The sequence below is a fragment of the Macrotis lagotis genome, chromosome 1, assembly GCF_037893015.1.
Source record: "Macrotis lagotis isolate mMagLag1 chromosome 1, bilby.v1.9.chrom.fasta, whole genome shotgun sequence".
Classification (NCBI taxonomy): domain Eukaryota; kingdom Metazoa; phylum Chordata; class Mammalia; order Peramelemorphia; family Peramelidae; genus Macrotis; species Macrotis lagotis.
In genome coordinates this window covers 875,582,482-875,596,529 of record NC_133658.1, presented here as the reverse complement: position 1 = coordinate 875,596,529, position 14,048 = coordinate 875,582,482, and the positions used below count along the sequence as shown (strand labels likewise).

At 41.3% G+C, this 14,048-nt stretch overlaps 1 protein-coding gene across 1 annotated transcript in view; it reads left to right on the top strand.

The window, feature by feature from the left end:
- Positions 1-1,937: 1,937 nt before the first annotated feature.
- The window catches only part of PADI4 (peptidyl arginine deiminase 4), a 54,304-nt gene continuing 42,193 nt past the window's right edge, over positions 1,938-14,048 (top strand). Inside the window, exon 1 of the mRNA XM_074218291.1 lies at positions 1,938-2,297. Within this exon, the coding sequence (XP_074074392.1) occupies positions 2,206-2,297 (92 nt within the window). The 5' untranslated portion in view covers positions 1,938-2,205. The remainder of the gene's footprint in view (positions 2,298-14,048) is intronic.

Here is a 14,048-nt window from a genome sequence, read left to right as displayed (position 1 = left end):
GGATGTCTCTGGTTTATCTTTATAGGTGTGTCTGTCTGTATGTATACATGTAAATAGGGACTGGATAAATAATATCTTTGCTAAAGGAAATTTGTAGGTGAGGAAGTTCCCCCTATCCATTCAGATCTGTACCTTTGCTGAAAATTGAAACTAAAAGTCTTACAGAGTTACAGAGGCATTCAATTTTCCAAAGTCACACAGCTAGAATGTATTAGAAGACGGACTACAATCCAAGTCTACCTCTCTACATACACTGCCTGTATGTATGTAATGTATATGATACATTACATACAAACTTACAAAAAGAACACTTTAGGTTTACAAAGGTTATTTACAACAACCCTATGAGGCTGGTCAAATAGTCTATTATATTGGCCCCATTTTTAGATATGAAGTCACTGAGGCTTAGAGAACAGCAGTGAATTACATTATATAGTTAAGATTGGGACTTCAGCCTAGGTCTCTTCTACCTTTTCTTTTTTTTTTTTTTTAGGTTTTTTTTTTTTGTAAGGCAAACGGAGTTAAGTGGCTTGCCCAAGGCCACACAGCTAGGTAATTATTAAGTGTCTGAGACCGGATTTGAACCCAGGTACTCCTGACTCCAAGGCCGGTGCTTTATCCACTTCGCCACCTAGCCACCCCCATCTTCTAACTTTTCTAATGAGATTGAGAGAGCTTTATTTGGGAAGTCTTTCTCTTGCAACCACATTTGTCAGTTGGGACTTGGGGGAGAGGTCAACAGAAGGCTCTGTTACTGGAGACATTCCAGCTTCTGACGGAAGAGACTCAGAAATATCATCAGCCCATTTTTTTTAGGGAACATGTTCCCCAGCTGACTGAATGGGGAAGGGTTGGGCTGACGAGGATTTCACCTGGGAGACCCAGTTGAAGAGAGAGAGGAGAATAGAGTGTGGTGGTTGTTATTCAGTCATGACCCCATTTGGGGGTTTGTTTGGCAAAGCTACTTAAAATAAGTCTCCAACTCGCTTTATAGATGAAAAAACTGAGGCAAACAGGGTTAAGTGATTTGCCCAGGGTCAAACAGTGGAATCTTCCTGATTCTAGGTCAAGTACTCCATCAACTCATCTAGCTGCCCCAAGACCGTATAGTATCCAGTCTCTAATGGCAAAGCTTCACCTCCCCTCAGGCCTTTATCCCCTTTCCTCTAAACTATTGCAAGAGTCTCCTAGGGGATCAACCCCCTGTCTCAGGACTCTCCCCACCCAAAGCCATTCTCTGTTTGATTCCAAAGAATATAATCCTAACCATGTCACTCCCCTTAACTCCCTTAACTCTCTCTTATCCCCAGGATCAAATATATATGATCATCTTTTTGGCATTTCTCTCCTCTACAACCTGGCCTCTTTCCAGTCTCACTACATGTCTGTCACCTTCCCACACACTACCAGTCTGCCTAACTTATCTTCTTGTTCCTAACCAACAATCCTGTTTGTCTCTCAGTGTCTTTGCTCTGGTCATCTCTTCCCCACCCGGGTCGCTGCCTGGAGTATACTCTCTTTGGCTCCACCTCTTAAAATAGATTGTTTTAAGACAACTGAGCACTACCTTCTGCATCTGACCTTTCACAATCTGCTTAGTTAGTAATACCTTCCTCCCCAAACAACTTCATAGTTAATGTACATAAGCTATGTTGATGTTTACATGGAAATATAAATATCAGTAAATATAAATAAACAAATATAGGGATAACATATAAATACATGCTATCTCCCTGGCAGAATCTGATGGCCCTGATGACAGGACTGGTTTCATACTTGCATGTCCAGTTCCTACTTCTGTATCTGGACATAGTCAATGCTTACATTTTTTTTTTGATTGGTTGATATAGCTAGTAAGTGACCAAAATGATCACTTCCTACTTCTGCAGACTCCAAAGAAGGACTGCTGGAATGATAACTCTACTCTCAACACCTTGAGATTTGGTTCATTCATTGAGCAAACCAGGGACTTCTTTGACTAATATCAAACTTCTGTCCACCTGGGGAGGCTGAATGACAAGTCACCTGGCCACAGGCTGGAAGCCTGAGAAAAAAGCCCATAGAAGCCCCAGGACCCATAGCTGGGAACAGGGAGGAGCAAGCCACAGTGACCTCCAAACCACATCTGCTGACTCATTTACCCAGTATAAAGGGAGCAGCCCACGGCAGTGCTGAAGGCCCTAGGCTGCCACCACACCCCAGAAAATGGCCCAGAAGAGACTCGTCCGCCTGTCGTTGGATCGGCCTACGTATGCTGTGTGTGTTCTGGACACCGACACTGTGGTGGACCTGCAAGGGTAAGGAAGAGGGGACTCTCCCTGTGCCTCGGTGGGTGTGTGGCTCTGACATTATCTGATAAGCTTGACAGAAGGGCTCTGCCAGTACATGCTGGCAGCTTAGTAGTTAATGAAGCTAATAATCTCTGAGTAGTCCAGAGAAGGGCGTAATTACTCCATAGAGAATTGTAGAAGTATAGCACATGGACCGTGTCATGCCAGAGTTGGAAAGAAGGGTGAGAAAGTAGAGAATATCAGAGCTGAGAGGGATCTTGGAACAGAGAATATCAAAGCTAGGAGGGGCCTTAGAACAGAGAATGTCAGGACTGGGAGGGCCCTTAGAAGACAGAATGTCAGAGGTGGAAGGGTCCTTAGAACACAGAGCTGAGATGATCCTTAGAATATAGCTTGTCAGAGCTGGAAGGGACTATAGGGAGTTAATAGTCCAGTCCTTTCATTTCATAGATGAGGAAATTGTGGACACTTGAGGCTGTGGTACCTCTGGTACAAAACTCTCCTGGGCTTGGCCCAGACCTTTTCTCTGCATTCATCCTATGCTCCCTTGTATCAAGATATCTGTGTAATTTTCCTTCTTGCTGTTACATTATCAGTTCCTTTTTAATCTCAGAACCAGACATAAGACCCTGCATTGCTGATTTCTATTCAATAGATCCCAGAATCCCCTAGTTCAATCAGTCCAATCCCCTGGCTGATCTAGGAATGCCCTCTCTTCCATCCCCAACATGTGATTTTTTAGCCTCTTCTTGAACACCACCAGTGACATGGTGCTCAGTACCATATGCATGTATGTACTTATCCACCCATTGCAGTTTAGCACAAGCCCAATTATCAGGTCTCCTTCAAATGAGTTGAAATCTTTGGAACTTTAATAAGCTGTGACTAGAACTGGCATTGGAATGAGGGTTAGACTTCCTCAAACCCCAAAACACACATAGCCCCCAAGTCTCACTAGACACCCCAAGACTCTTTGCCAGTTGCCTGAGATCTCCTTGAGTCTTCCTAACTTTGAGAATGTTGTTTATCCCATATGGGAAAAACTGAAGCCCCAGGACAATGAAGGGGAAGACTTGGGGGGGGGGTCAATAAAGCTGGGGACCAAACCTGTGATTTTGTAAATATAGAGACTTCAAGGGTCCGAGGGTCAGCTCCTTCTTTGCAACTCCAGGTCTCAAAGAGCTGCCCAGAGCAATGAGAAGTGACATCATTTGTTCAGGTCACATGAGACATTAGGTGTCAGAGGCAGGATCTGAACCCAGATCTTCCTGGCTCTGAGACCAGTTCTCTATCCAATATGACACATTGATCCTTTTGAAGTAGACAATGGGGCAGCTAGGTGGCTCACTGGATAGAGCAGCAGCCCTGGAGGAGGCAGTGTTCAAATCCACGCTTAGACATTTACTAGCTGTGTGACCCTAGGCACAGCTAGTAACCAATAGTTAATCCATATTGTAGAAGCAGCAGGAGCAGAAATTGTTTATATCAATATAGCTCTTTAAATATGTACAAAAATAAGTTTAATGTAAATTGGTCGAAGACATGCATAAAGGAGAAGAGTATAGTGAGGTCCATGAGAGAGAATTCTCTCCCCACTGGGAGTGTTTTAAGAGACTTTCTGAGGGAGATGGCCTTGGAGCGAGCTTGAGAAGTTTGGAAGAGGAACTAGGGCTTAGTGGGTTCCAGATAGAGTTCTTTTTGCTATTGTTCTTGTTCAGTCACTGCGGTTGTGTCTCATTCTTCATGAACCCATGGATTTTTCTTGGTAGAGATACTGGAGGGGTTTGCCATTTCCTTCTCTAGCTCATTTTACGTATAAGAAAACTGAGGCAAATGATGAAGTGACTTGCCCAGGGTCACAGAGCTAGTTTAAGGTCAGATTTGAACTCAGTTCTTCCTGATTCCAAGCCCAGCATCTATCCACTGAAACACTTAGCTACCCAAAAAAGTTCTCCTAGACTCTCTTAATTAAGATGAATGATATTAATTGTATTTAATGGCTAGTGTTGGAGGTAATGACCTCCATAAGGGACTGGGCTAAGATTTCAGCCTCTTTCTTTTTGGCAGTGGAATCTCAAGGGTAATGACTACCAATTGAATTTCCCTCCAGAGAAGGTGGGTAACACAACAGGCTGGTTGATCACCTTGGATTTCCATGCCATTGTCTGCCAATACCCCCTGAGTATAACCCAGGATATTTGCTAGTCCCCAGAACCCTAGATGACTAGGTGCAGTGAGAATCGATCTGAAAGCTCTTTGGGAGCCCTTATTGTGATCTGCCATCAGACTCCAATCTTTGCAATGAAACCCAGAGCAGATGAGGAAACTGAGATCCAGGGAAATGAAATGGTTTGCCCCTTTATCCAAGGTATGAACACTGAAGGTAGGATTTAGATATAGATCCTTTAATAATGTGCTTTTCATTATAAACAGATACATACATACATATAGGACAATTTGATTGACTGATGGTTGTCCTTTGTAAGAAGACATGGCATCAAATGAATGATGGCATGGCTTGTCCATTATGCTGATTATATTGAGGGGAATGTTGTGCAAAGGACCATTATCACCTCATGATCTGATTTAATAGGAAACAAGATCATCTGGGGAACACTGAGTGGGACAATTAGTGGACACTTATATGGATCCAGATTAAAAGGTCAAAAATTCCTTGGGATGGTCCTGAGGAAGCAGCACAGGGATCAGGAACATCATGGACAAAGGTGTGGAGGCAGGAGATAGAATGCCAAAGAGAAAGCAAGAAGCAGGTATGACTGGAATGTAGAGTTTGTGAAAGGGATTCATGGGCAAGGAGTCAGGGTTGGAACTGAATCATGAAGGGCTTTCAATGCCAAGCTAGGGAGACTCGGTTTTCTCCATATAGCAATAGGGAGCCACTGAAGAGTTCTGAGCAGGACAGCAACATGGTCAGATGTGTAGGGGGGAAAGGGGAGAGGATAAGCATTTCTATATAAGCATTACTTCTATCAGCATTTCTACTTTGTGTCTGGGGAAATGGCTCAGTAGGTAGCATGCCAGCCCTGAAGTCAGAAGGACCTGAGTTCAGATCCAGTCTCAGATGCTTAGTATATGACCTTGGGCAAGTCATTTCACCCTGATTGCCTCACATCCAGGACCATCTCCAATTATCCTGATTCATATCTGGTCACTGGACCCAGATGGCTCTGGAGGAAAAATTGAGGTTGATGACTTAACCCATTCCCCCCTCACTCAAATCCAATTCATGTGCTTGTCAATGGCATCACCTGCATGTCATCATGGTCCTCTTCAGAAATGAAGGCAAGGTATGTTTTTATTTTGATTTTGATTCTCACAACAGCCCTTTCAGGTCAATGCTATTAGTATCCCCATTTTAGGGATGAGAAAACAGATGCAGACAAAAGTTAAGTGACATGTTCAGGGTCTCACAGCTAGGATGCGTCTCAGACTGGTTTTGAATTCAGGTCTTCCTGATTCTAGGCCCAATGTTCTCTTTACTGTGCCACTAACTCAAAGGTGAATTGTGGCAGCTCCAGCCCTTACTATGTGACCCTAGACAAAGCATTTCACCCTCCCTAAGCCAGAGATAGGAAAATTCATATCATCTGACATAAGGAGTCATTGTGGGAACTGATACCTGACTGACCTTAAACCCCTGAGAGACAATTCTAAAGGACTCACGATGGAAATACCATCCACATCCAGAGAAGGAACTATGGAGTCTGAATGTAGATCAAAGCAGACTATTTTCAGTTTTTTAAAAGATGTTTCATGTTTTTTTCCCATTTTTGTTCTTGATTCTTCGTTCACAAAATGATTAAAATGGAAATATGTTTAACATAGTATATAAGTATAACCTCTATTAGACTGCTCTCTCTCAGGGGGAGAGGAGAGGGAAGGGAGGAAGGTAAAAAATGTGAAACTCAAAAACCATGTGAAAAATGATGGCTGAAGATTATTTTTACATGTAGTTGGCCACAGAAATGAGAGCTGCTAGTTCATTAGCTCAGACCTTGTTTCTGATGCTCATGGAAGACAAAGCAGGCTTTTAGGGTGTGTTTTTATAGAAGGCGAGAGGCAAGAATTGGTTATCAGGGGTCTTGGGTTCAAATTCCAATTCTGCCACTTCCTATGATGGGATCCTTTCCATGTGACTGTACTCATCTTTCCCATCACTGAGTCTCAGTTTCCCATCTATAAAGTGAGAGGCTTGAAGAAGATGACCTCTAAGTTTCTTAAGCTTTTGAGGGGCGGCTAGGTGGCGTAATGGATAAAGCACTGGCCTTGGAGTCAGGAGTATGAGTACCTGGGTTCAAATCCGATCTCAGACACTTAATAATTACCTAGCTGTGTGGCCTTGCGCAAGCCGCTTAACCCAATTTGCCTTGCAAAAAAAAAAAAAAAAGCTTTTGAAAGACTAAGCCATATCTGAGAAAGAATGGTTGATTCCCAGGAGATCCTCCCTTCAATGCATAGTATATAGTTGGTGCTTAACAAATGCATGTTGATGGGGGCAGCTAGTTGGTGCAGTGGTTAGAGCACTGGCCCTGGAGTCAGGAGGACCTGAGTTCAAATTTGACCTCAGACAATTAATACTTAGTTATGTGACCTTGAGGAAGTCACTTAACCCCATTGCCTTACAAAAATCAAAGCAAAACTGTTAGAATGTTTCTCTGCCTTTTCCTTGAACCTCTTTCCTTCCCTTCCCCCTGCTTCCTTTCAAAGTCAATTCCAATGCCACCTCCTTCTAGAAGCCTTCCCTCATTTTCCTTCTGAAAATGACCTTTTATTTTGGAACTAATATAGAACTTTACACCTCTTTTAATAGTAGCCCAGTGAATTGAGTCTGGATTCAGGAAAATCTGGATTAAATCTGGCCTCAGACACTTTCTAGTTGGATGACCCCAGGCAAGTCTCTTTACCCTGTTTGCCTCAGTTTCCTCATCTGTAAAATGAGATGGAGTGGGAAATGACAAACCACTCCAGTATCTTTGCCAAGAAAATTCTGAATAGGTCATGAAGAGTCAAACCTGACTGAACAATAAGGACAATGCTCTTATATTTATATTGCATCACTTAACTTCTTGTATCTAATCCTGTCTCCATAAGGGTAGGGCAAGGCCTTAGCTAGATTTTTAGCATCAAATGATCAAAGATTTACCAGGAAAAGAATCCTTAGAAGTCATTTAGTCAGAAAGTTCATTTTGCTTTTTTTTTTATAGTCAAAGACTATAAGACCAGAGATGTTAAATTACTTGCCCAAGGTCACACATTTAGAGGCAGCAACAGAATTAGAGTACAGGTCCTCTCTATATCTACTTTTCCTGAACTAAGAATAATACTCTGTGTTCAATAAGTGCTTAATAAATGCCTACTGAATGGAAATGAAATGAGTGATGTTCAGTCAGTACTTTGAAGACATCATCCATATTGGCCCTTGTCTCGTCCAGCTTCAAGACTTCCTTGTCCTGGCAAGGATGGATCTGATAAAGTAAACCAGCATATATTAACCACTAATTGTATAATCCTCTATCACATCTATCACACCAGGAATGCAAAAATGGCAAGGAGCTAATAAGTTCATAAGATCACTGACAAAGAGGTAGAAGGGACTTTGGTGGACATCAAGTCCAACCTGTTCATGTCTTCAAGGAATTTATAGCCTTGTTCCTTCAAGTCCCAGTTAAAATCCCATCTTTCTTCCCTTCCTTTGCCCCTTCATTCGATTGACTTTCTTTTGCTGATTATTTCCAATCTTTCTATAATTTGTATATTGCTGTTTGAATGTTGCCTCCCTGATAAAGACTCCTGGACAACAGGATTGTCTTTTTCATTTCTTTATAACCCCAGCCCTTAGCACAGTGGTTTACTGACTTAGAAATATTTAAGGTATAATCTTGCCACAGTAGCAAAGAGAATGGGATTTGGAGTCAAAGATCCACTCTGGCCTTAAATGTCTTTGTTATTTTGGGCAGTTATTTTCTCTCTCAGTCTCAGTATTTTTCATCTATAAAATGGATCCAATAAGCCCTGATGTCCCTTCCAGCTCTATTTATGAGTCTATGATTATAATGGAGAGGAACAAAGCACTCCTAGATACTAGAGAAAAAGAAAAGTATCATGTTCAGTTCTTCCGTTTTCTGTCTAGGTCACTGAACTATTTATGGATTTTTCCCCTTTTAAAAAAATATCTGTTTTGGGTGTTTTTTTCTTTTTTTTTTGGTTTTTGCAGGGCAGTGGGATTTGGGTGGCTTGCATGTCACACGGCTGGGTGATTGTTGGGTGTACAGGGCCGGATATGGGCTTGGGTGCTCATGGCTCCAGGGCTGGTGCTCTGTCCATTGAGCCACCTGGCCATAGCTACAATTATTACTATTATTTTTTAATTTTAATTTTTTTCTCTCCCCTTTATTGTTCAAGCAAGTCTATATTTATGAGGGGAGGGGGGTATTTCATTTACTCTTAAACAATATTTTATTAATGTAAAAAAACATTATTTGTACAAAATGAGAATAAATATTAAATTAAAAATTAAAAATATATCAATGTGCATTTCTTTTCTTTAAAAAAAGGCATTCAGGGCAGCTAGGTGTTGCAGTGGATAGAGCACTGGCTCTGGAGTCAGGAGGACCTGAGTTCAGATCCTATTTCAGACATTACCTAGCTGTGTGATCTTGGGCAAATCACTTAACCCCATTGCCTTGCAAAAATCTAAAAAAAAAAAAAAGGCATTTTCATTTTTCCAAAAATTCCTCACATCCATTAAGACCCTCCCTAGTAACAAATAAATGCATTCAAACAAAAGCCATTTCTGGACACAAATGCCTGCGTCTGAACTAATGGTTCACCACCTCTTTGGTGATATGAGGAGGAATGCTTCAAGTCTCTGAATAGGCAGTAATCAGACATGGATGGCATGGATGGGCTGCCAGCTATTGGAGAGAGGGCAGCTAAGTGGCGAAGTGGATAGAGCACTGGCTTTAGAGTCAGGAGGATGAAAGTTTGAATCCAGTCTCAGACATTTACTAACTGTGTGACTTTGGGCAAGTTACTTCACCCTGATTGCCATCTATGCAGGGTCATCTCCAGTCATACTGATCCATTTGCGGCCCCTGGACCCAGATGACCCTGGAGGAGAAAGTGAGACTAGTGACAGCATAGCCCCCATCACTCAAATCCAATTCATGTGCTTGTCATGGTATCACCTCCCTGATGTCATGTCTTCTTTGGGAATGAAGGACAAGCATTATTATTATTATTGGAGAGAGATTCTCCAATGACATGGTAGATCAATTAGTCAACCAGTAAGCATTTATTTAGCACCTCCTGTATACTGCCATAGACTCTGGAAGTATAAAGATCAAGCAAAACAAAAAAAACCAGTCCTTAGTCTCAGGGAGCTTACATTCATCCAAGGACACAAATTTGCATCTAAAATTATTTGCAAAATATGTGCTAAGTAGATACAGTAGAGCAGTAAAGTAAGACTCAAACGATATGTGTCCCTGTGTCTTGGGTCCACCAAACCTTTCTTTGCAGTCAGTCAATCTATCATTCAATCAACAAGCAGGTATTAAATGCCAAGCACTATGTGAAATGATAGCGATTCAAAGCAAAAGTGAAGGAATGCCTGTCTTCAAACACCTTACTATTTTTTTTAGTTTGTTTTTTTTTTGCAAGGCAATGCAGTTAAGTGACTTGCCCAAGGCCACACAGCTAGGTAATTATTAAGTGTCTGAGGTTGGATTTGAACTCAGGACCTCCTGACTCCAGGGCCAGTGCTGTATCCACTGTGCTACCTAGCCACCCCACAAACAGCTGACTATTGCTAGCTGACATGCAGATAATTTTGTTGTGCAGTCATTTTTAAGTTATGTCCTATTCTTCATGATCCCATTTGGAGTTTTCTTGACAGAGTTTGCCATTCCCTTCTCCAGCTCGTTGTAGAGATAAGGAAACCAAGGTAAATAAGGTAAAGAGACTTGCTTAAGGTCTCACAGCTAATAAGTTGTAAGGCGAATTTGAACTTACAAATATGCATTTCCTGACTTTAGGCTTGGCTCTCTACCCACTGTGCCATTTAGATGCCTGCATGGACATAACTAGATACATGCAAGACACCTAAGGGTAGGTGGAAGGCTTTGAACTTCATTAAAGGTTCCAAGAGGTCTGCATATTTCTCAGGTTAATGTCCTTGAATGACCAATTAGTGACTTCTTCAATAAGAAACTTTCTTGCCAGATGTGGGATTTGAACCAGGGTCTCCTTACTCTTTTTCCTCAGTGCATTCCTCTATAACCTATTCACTGCTCATCTTGTCCCAAGGCACCCTTTCCTAGACATTGATACCTTTGGCACCCTTCTCAGCAGACATCCCACCATCAAGAGTATTCTTTTTTTTTAGTTTTTTTTTTGCAAGGCAATGGGGTTAAGTGGCTTGCCCAAGGCCACACAGCTAGGCATTTATTAAGTGTCTGAAGTCAAATTTGAACTCAGGCCCTCCTGACTCCAGGTGCTCTATCCACTGTGCCACCTAGCTGCCCCTCATCAAGAGTATTATTAAACACATCTGCCCCACAAACTAGATACTTGGGGCAGTAGACAGAATGCTGACCCCAGAGTCAGCAGGATGTGAGTTCAAATCCAGACTCAGATATTTACTGTGCGACCCTGGGCAAGTCACTTAGCCCCCATAGCTTCCAAAACAAAAATAAAAACAAAAAAACCACAGATACTCCATCATTTTTTCTCTACTTTCCCTCATTCTTGAACCACTCTCCCTCCTCATCTCCATCTACTGCCTATTCCTGGCTTCCCTTAAGTTCCTTTAAGTAAAATCCCATCTTTTACAGGAAGTCTTCCCCAATCCCTTTTACTTCTAGTGCTTCTCCTTTCTTAATCACTTCCTATTTATTCTTGCACAAGGACTATCTTTTGACTTTATGATGTCCAAGATGCCTCACTGATAAGGGAAGAAGAGGAAGACAACTCAAAAACCAAGAGACTTCAGCAGCATCCAGACCATGATCAATAGTCCTGTTTCCTTAGATCAGGCCATGGGATAGAATGGTTTGGAAAAGGCAAGTGAGAAAGATGCCTTGCACATTATGGCCCTCATTATAATAAACATAATTGTTCACTCCACCAAGAATGGTCCTCTTCAATACCAAAGAACAACTGTTATCATCATCATCATCATCATTATTATCATCTCCAGCTCAGCACAGTGCCCCATTAGCAGCAGGTGCATATTGATGGACTATAGACTATTTAACTTGTTTTAATAGAGCAGACCATTTACAGATTGTTCATTGATGAACTATAGACCGTTCCATAAAACCACTCTTCATAAGTTGAAGTTATTCATTATATACCTTACATAAATTTCCTCATGCATGTGTCATCTCCCCTATTAGAAAGTGAAGTATATGAAAGGAGATACTTTGGTGGTTTAATCACTGGTGTTTTAGCATAGACATGTCGCACAGTAGACACCTAATAAGGACGTGATGATCAAGCAATGATCATGAATGTAAGGTAAATTGTAAACTTTAAAGTATGACATAAATGGTAACTGTGTCATTATGATTAACAAACACAGTGACTTAGGGAAGGAGCAGACTATGTTGACCACTATGCTAAAAGCCTCACGGATAGTATTTCATTAGATCTCATTTGATGGGGAACAAAAAAAGGACTTAGAAATCACCTTTATTTTACAGAAAAGGAAATTTAGGTCCCAAGAGGTTTAGCTAATTGTCTAAGATCACACATAAGTGGGAAGAAAGTGGGAAAGGCAGGATTTGATCACAGATCATCTGACTCCATAGTCTTTCCTCTGAACTTATTGAATGAAGCCTTTTGTTTCATTGACTTTGGGTTGGAGGCAGAACAGACTTGCCATCCAAACTGAAAAGTTGCTGGAACCCCAAAGTGACCCAACTGGTTCAGGATAACTGCCTGCCAAACCATAACAAGGTTTGTTCACACAGAGAGACAGACAGACAGACAGACAAACAGACAGACAGACAGACAGACAGACACACACACACACACACACACCCTTTTTACCTGTTGTTCAGATTGACAAACCCTTCCAGCAAGGCTTAGAGAACACAATAAACTTATCCCTTATCAAAGACTGATGGGTTACTGTGGGATGGAAAGTCTGCTGCTCTTGTAATCAGCAAATGTCATGATTCCAATCTCTCTTCTGACACTTATGAACTGGATGACTAGGGTTGAATCTTCTAACCTCTCTGAGTCATAGTTTCCTCCAAAAGTATCTGCAGCACCTAACTCTGGGCTGTTGTGAAAGAACTTTTGTAAACTTTTTAGCCCTCTAGGAGAACTGACCTGCCTCCAAAATAATCTCCTCCAGTTGATTTTTTTTTAACCCAAATGAAAAGTTTATCTCTATCCCCATTGAATTTCATTTTATTAGATTTAGCCCAAAGTCTTATTAATCTTACCAAGTGACTCAGTAGATAAAATGCAGGTATTGGACTCAGAAAGACCCATCTTCTTGGGTTCAAATCCAACCTCAGACATTTCCCAGCTGTTTGACCCTAGGCATGTTACTTAACCCTGTTTGCCTCAGTAAAAAGAGCTGAAGAAGGAATGCAAATTACTTCAGTCTCCTTGCCAAGAAAATCCTGAGAAGGTCAAAAGAGTCAGACATAACTGAAAATGACTGAACAACAATCTCTCAGATGTTATTGTTGCTAGGTCACTGTCTTCCTTCCTTTTAATCTCTCTAGTCCCTCTTTTCTGACTTCTTTAATTTAACATCATTTAAAAAATTCTCATCTTTGTTCGTTTCCGGGATTGGACCCAAGGTATACAGAACTGATTGTTAAATTTTCAATGTGAGCATTTATTTACACCTCAGATATTGGCAAACATCACACATCAGGACTTGATTTATTGTTTTGTGGATTTTCTAAACTTAAGAAACTGATGGAAAAAATGTTAACAATTCAAATTAAACTTAAAAGTATGTCAGGGTGACACCCTCCCAACCCCTCCCCCAAAACTGGTTGTTAGACATTCACCACTGGCTTTATTTAATTCTACTGACTTCTCCTCCACCCCATCCCACCCTTTTCTTTAACTCTTAGAGATCCAGATCAGGCATCCTTAACTGTTTTTGTGTCCTGGACCCCTTTTGAAAGCCTAGGGACTTCTCAGAAGAATGTTTTTAAATATATAAAATACAATACAGTAAATAAATGTAAATAAATAATTGTAAATGTAAATAAATAAAATGTAAAAAACTAAAATGACAAAGGAAACTAATTTTATTGTAATGTAATTAAGGGTAGTTAGGTGGTATAGTGGAGAGAACACTGATCCTAGAGTCAAGATCAGGAGGAGCTGAGTTTAAATCCTTTACATACTTGCCAGGTGTGTTATCACTTAATTCCAATTGTGAAAGAGAGGAAGGAAGGAAGGAAGGAAGGAAGGAAGGAAGGAAGGAAGGAAGGAAGGAAGGAAGGAAGGAAGGAAGGAAGGAAGGAAGGAAGGAAGGAAGGAAGGAAGGAAGGAAGGAAGGAAGGAATACTATGGCCAAAATAGTGAGGGAAAAAGACACAAGTGCATGGGCCCCAATTTTAGAATCCCTGGTGGGGTTGAAGTGGATCCTTCCCGATCAGAGCTTCCCCCAAATAAACTGATCTGTGGCCCAGTAGAAAGTGAGCCACCAGGGTGTTTGTTCAGTGGCTGCCTAGGCTAGAGGAAGAGGCTGGGTGTGGC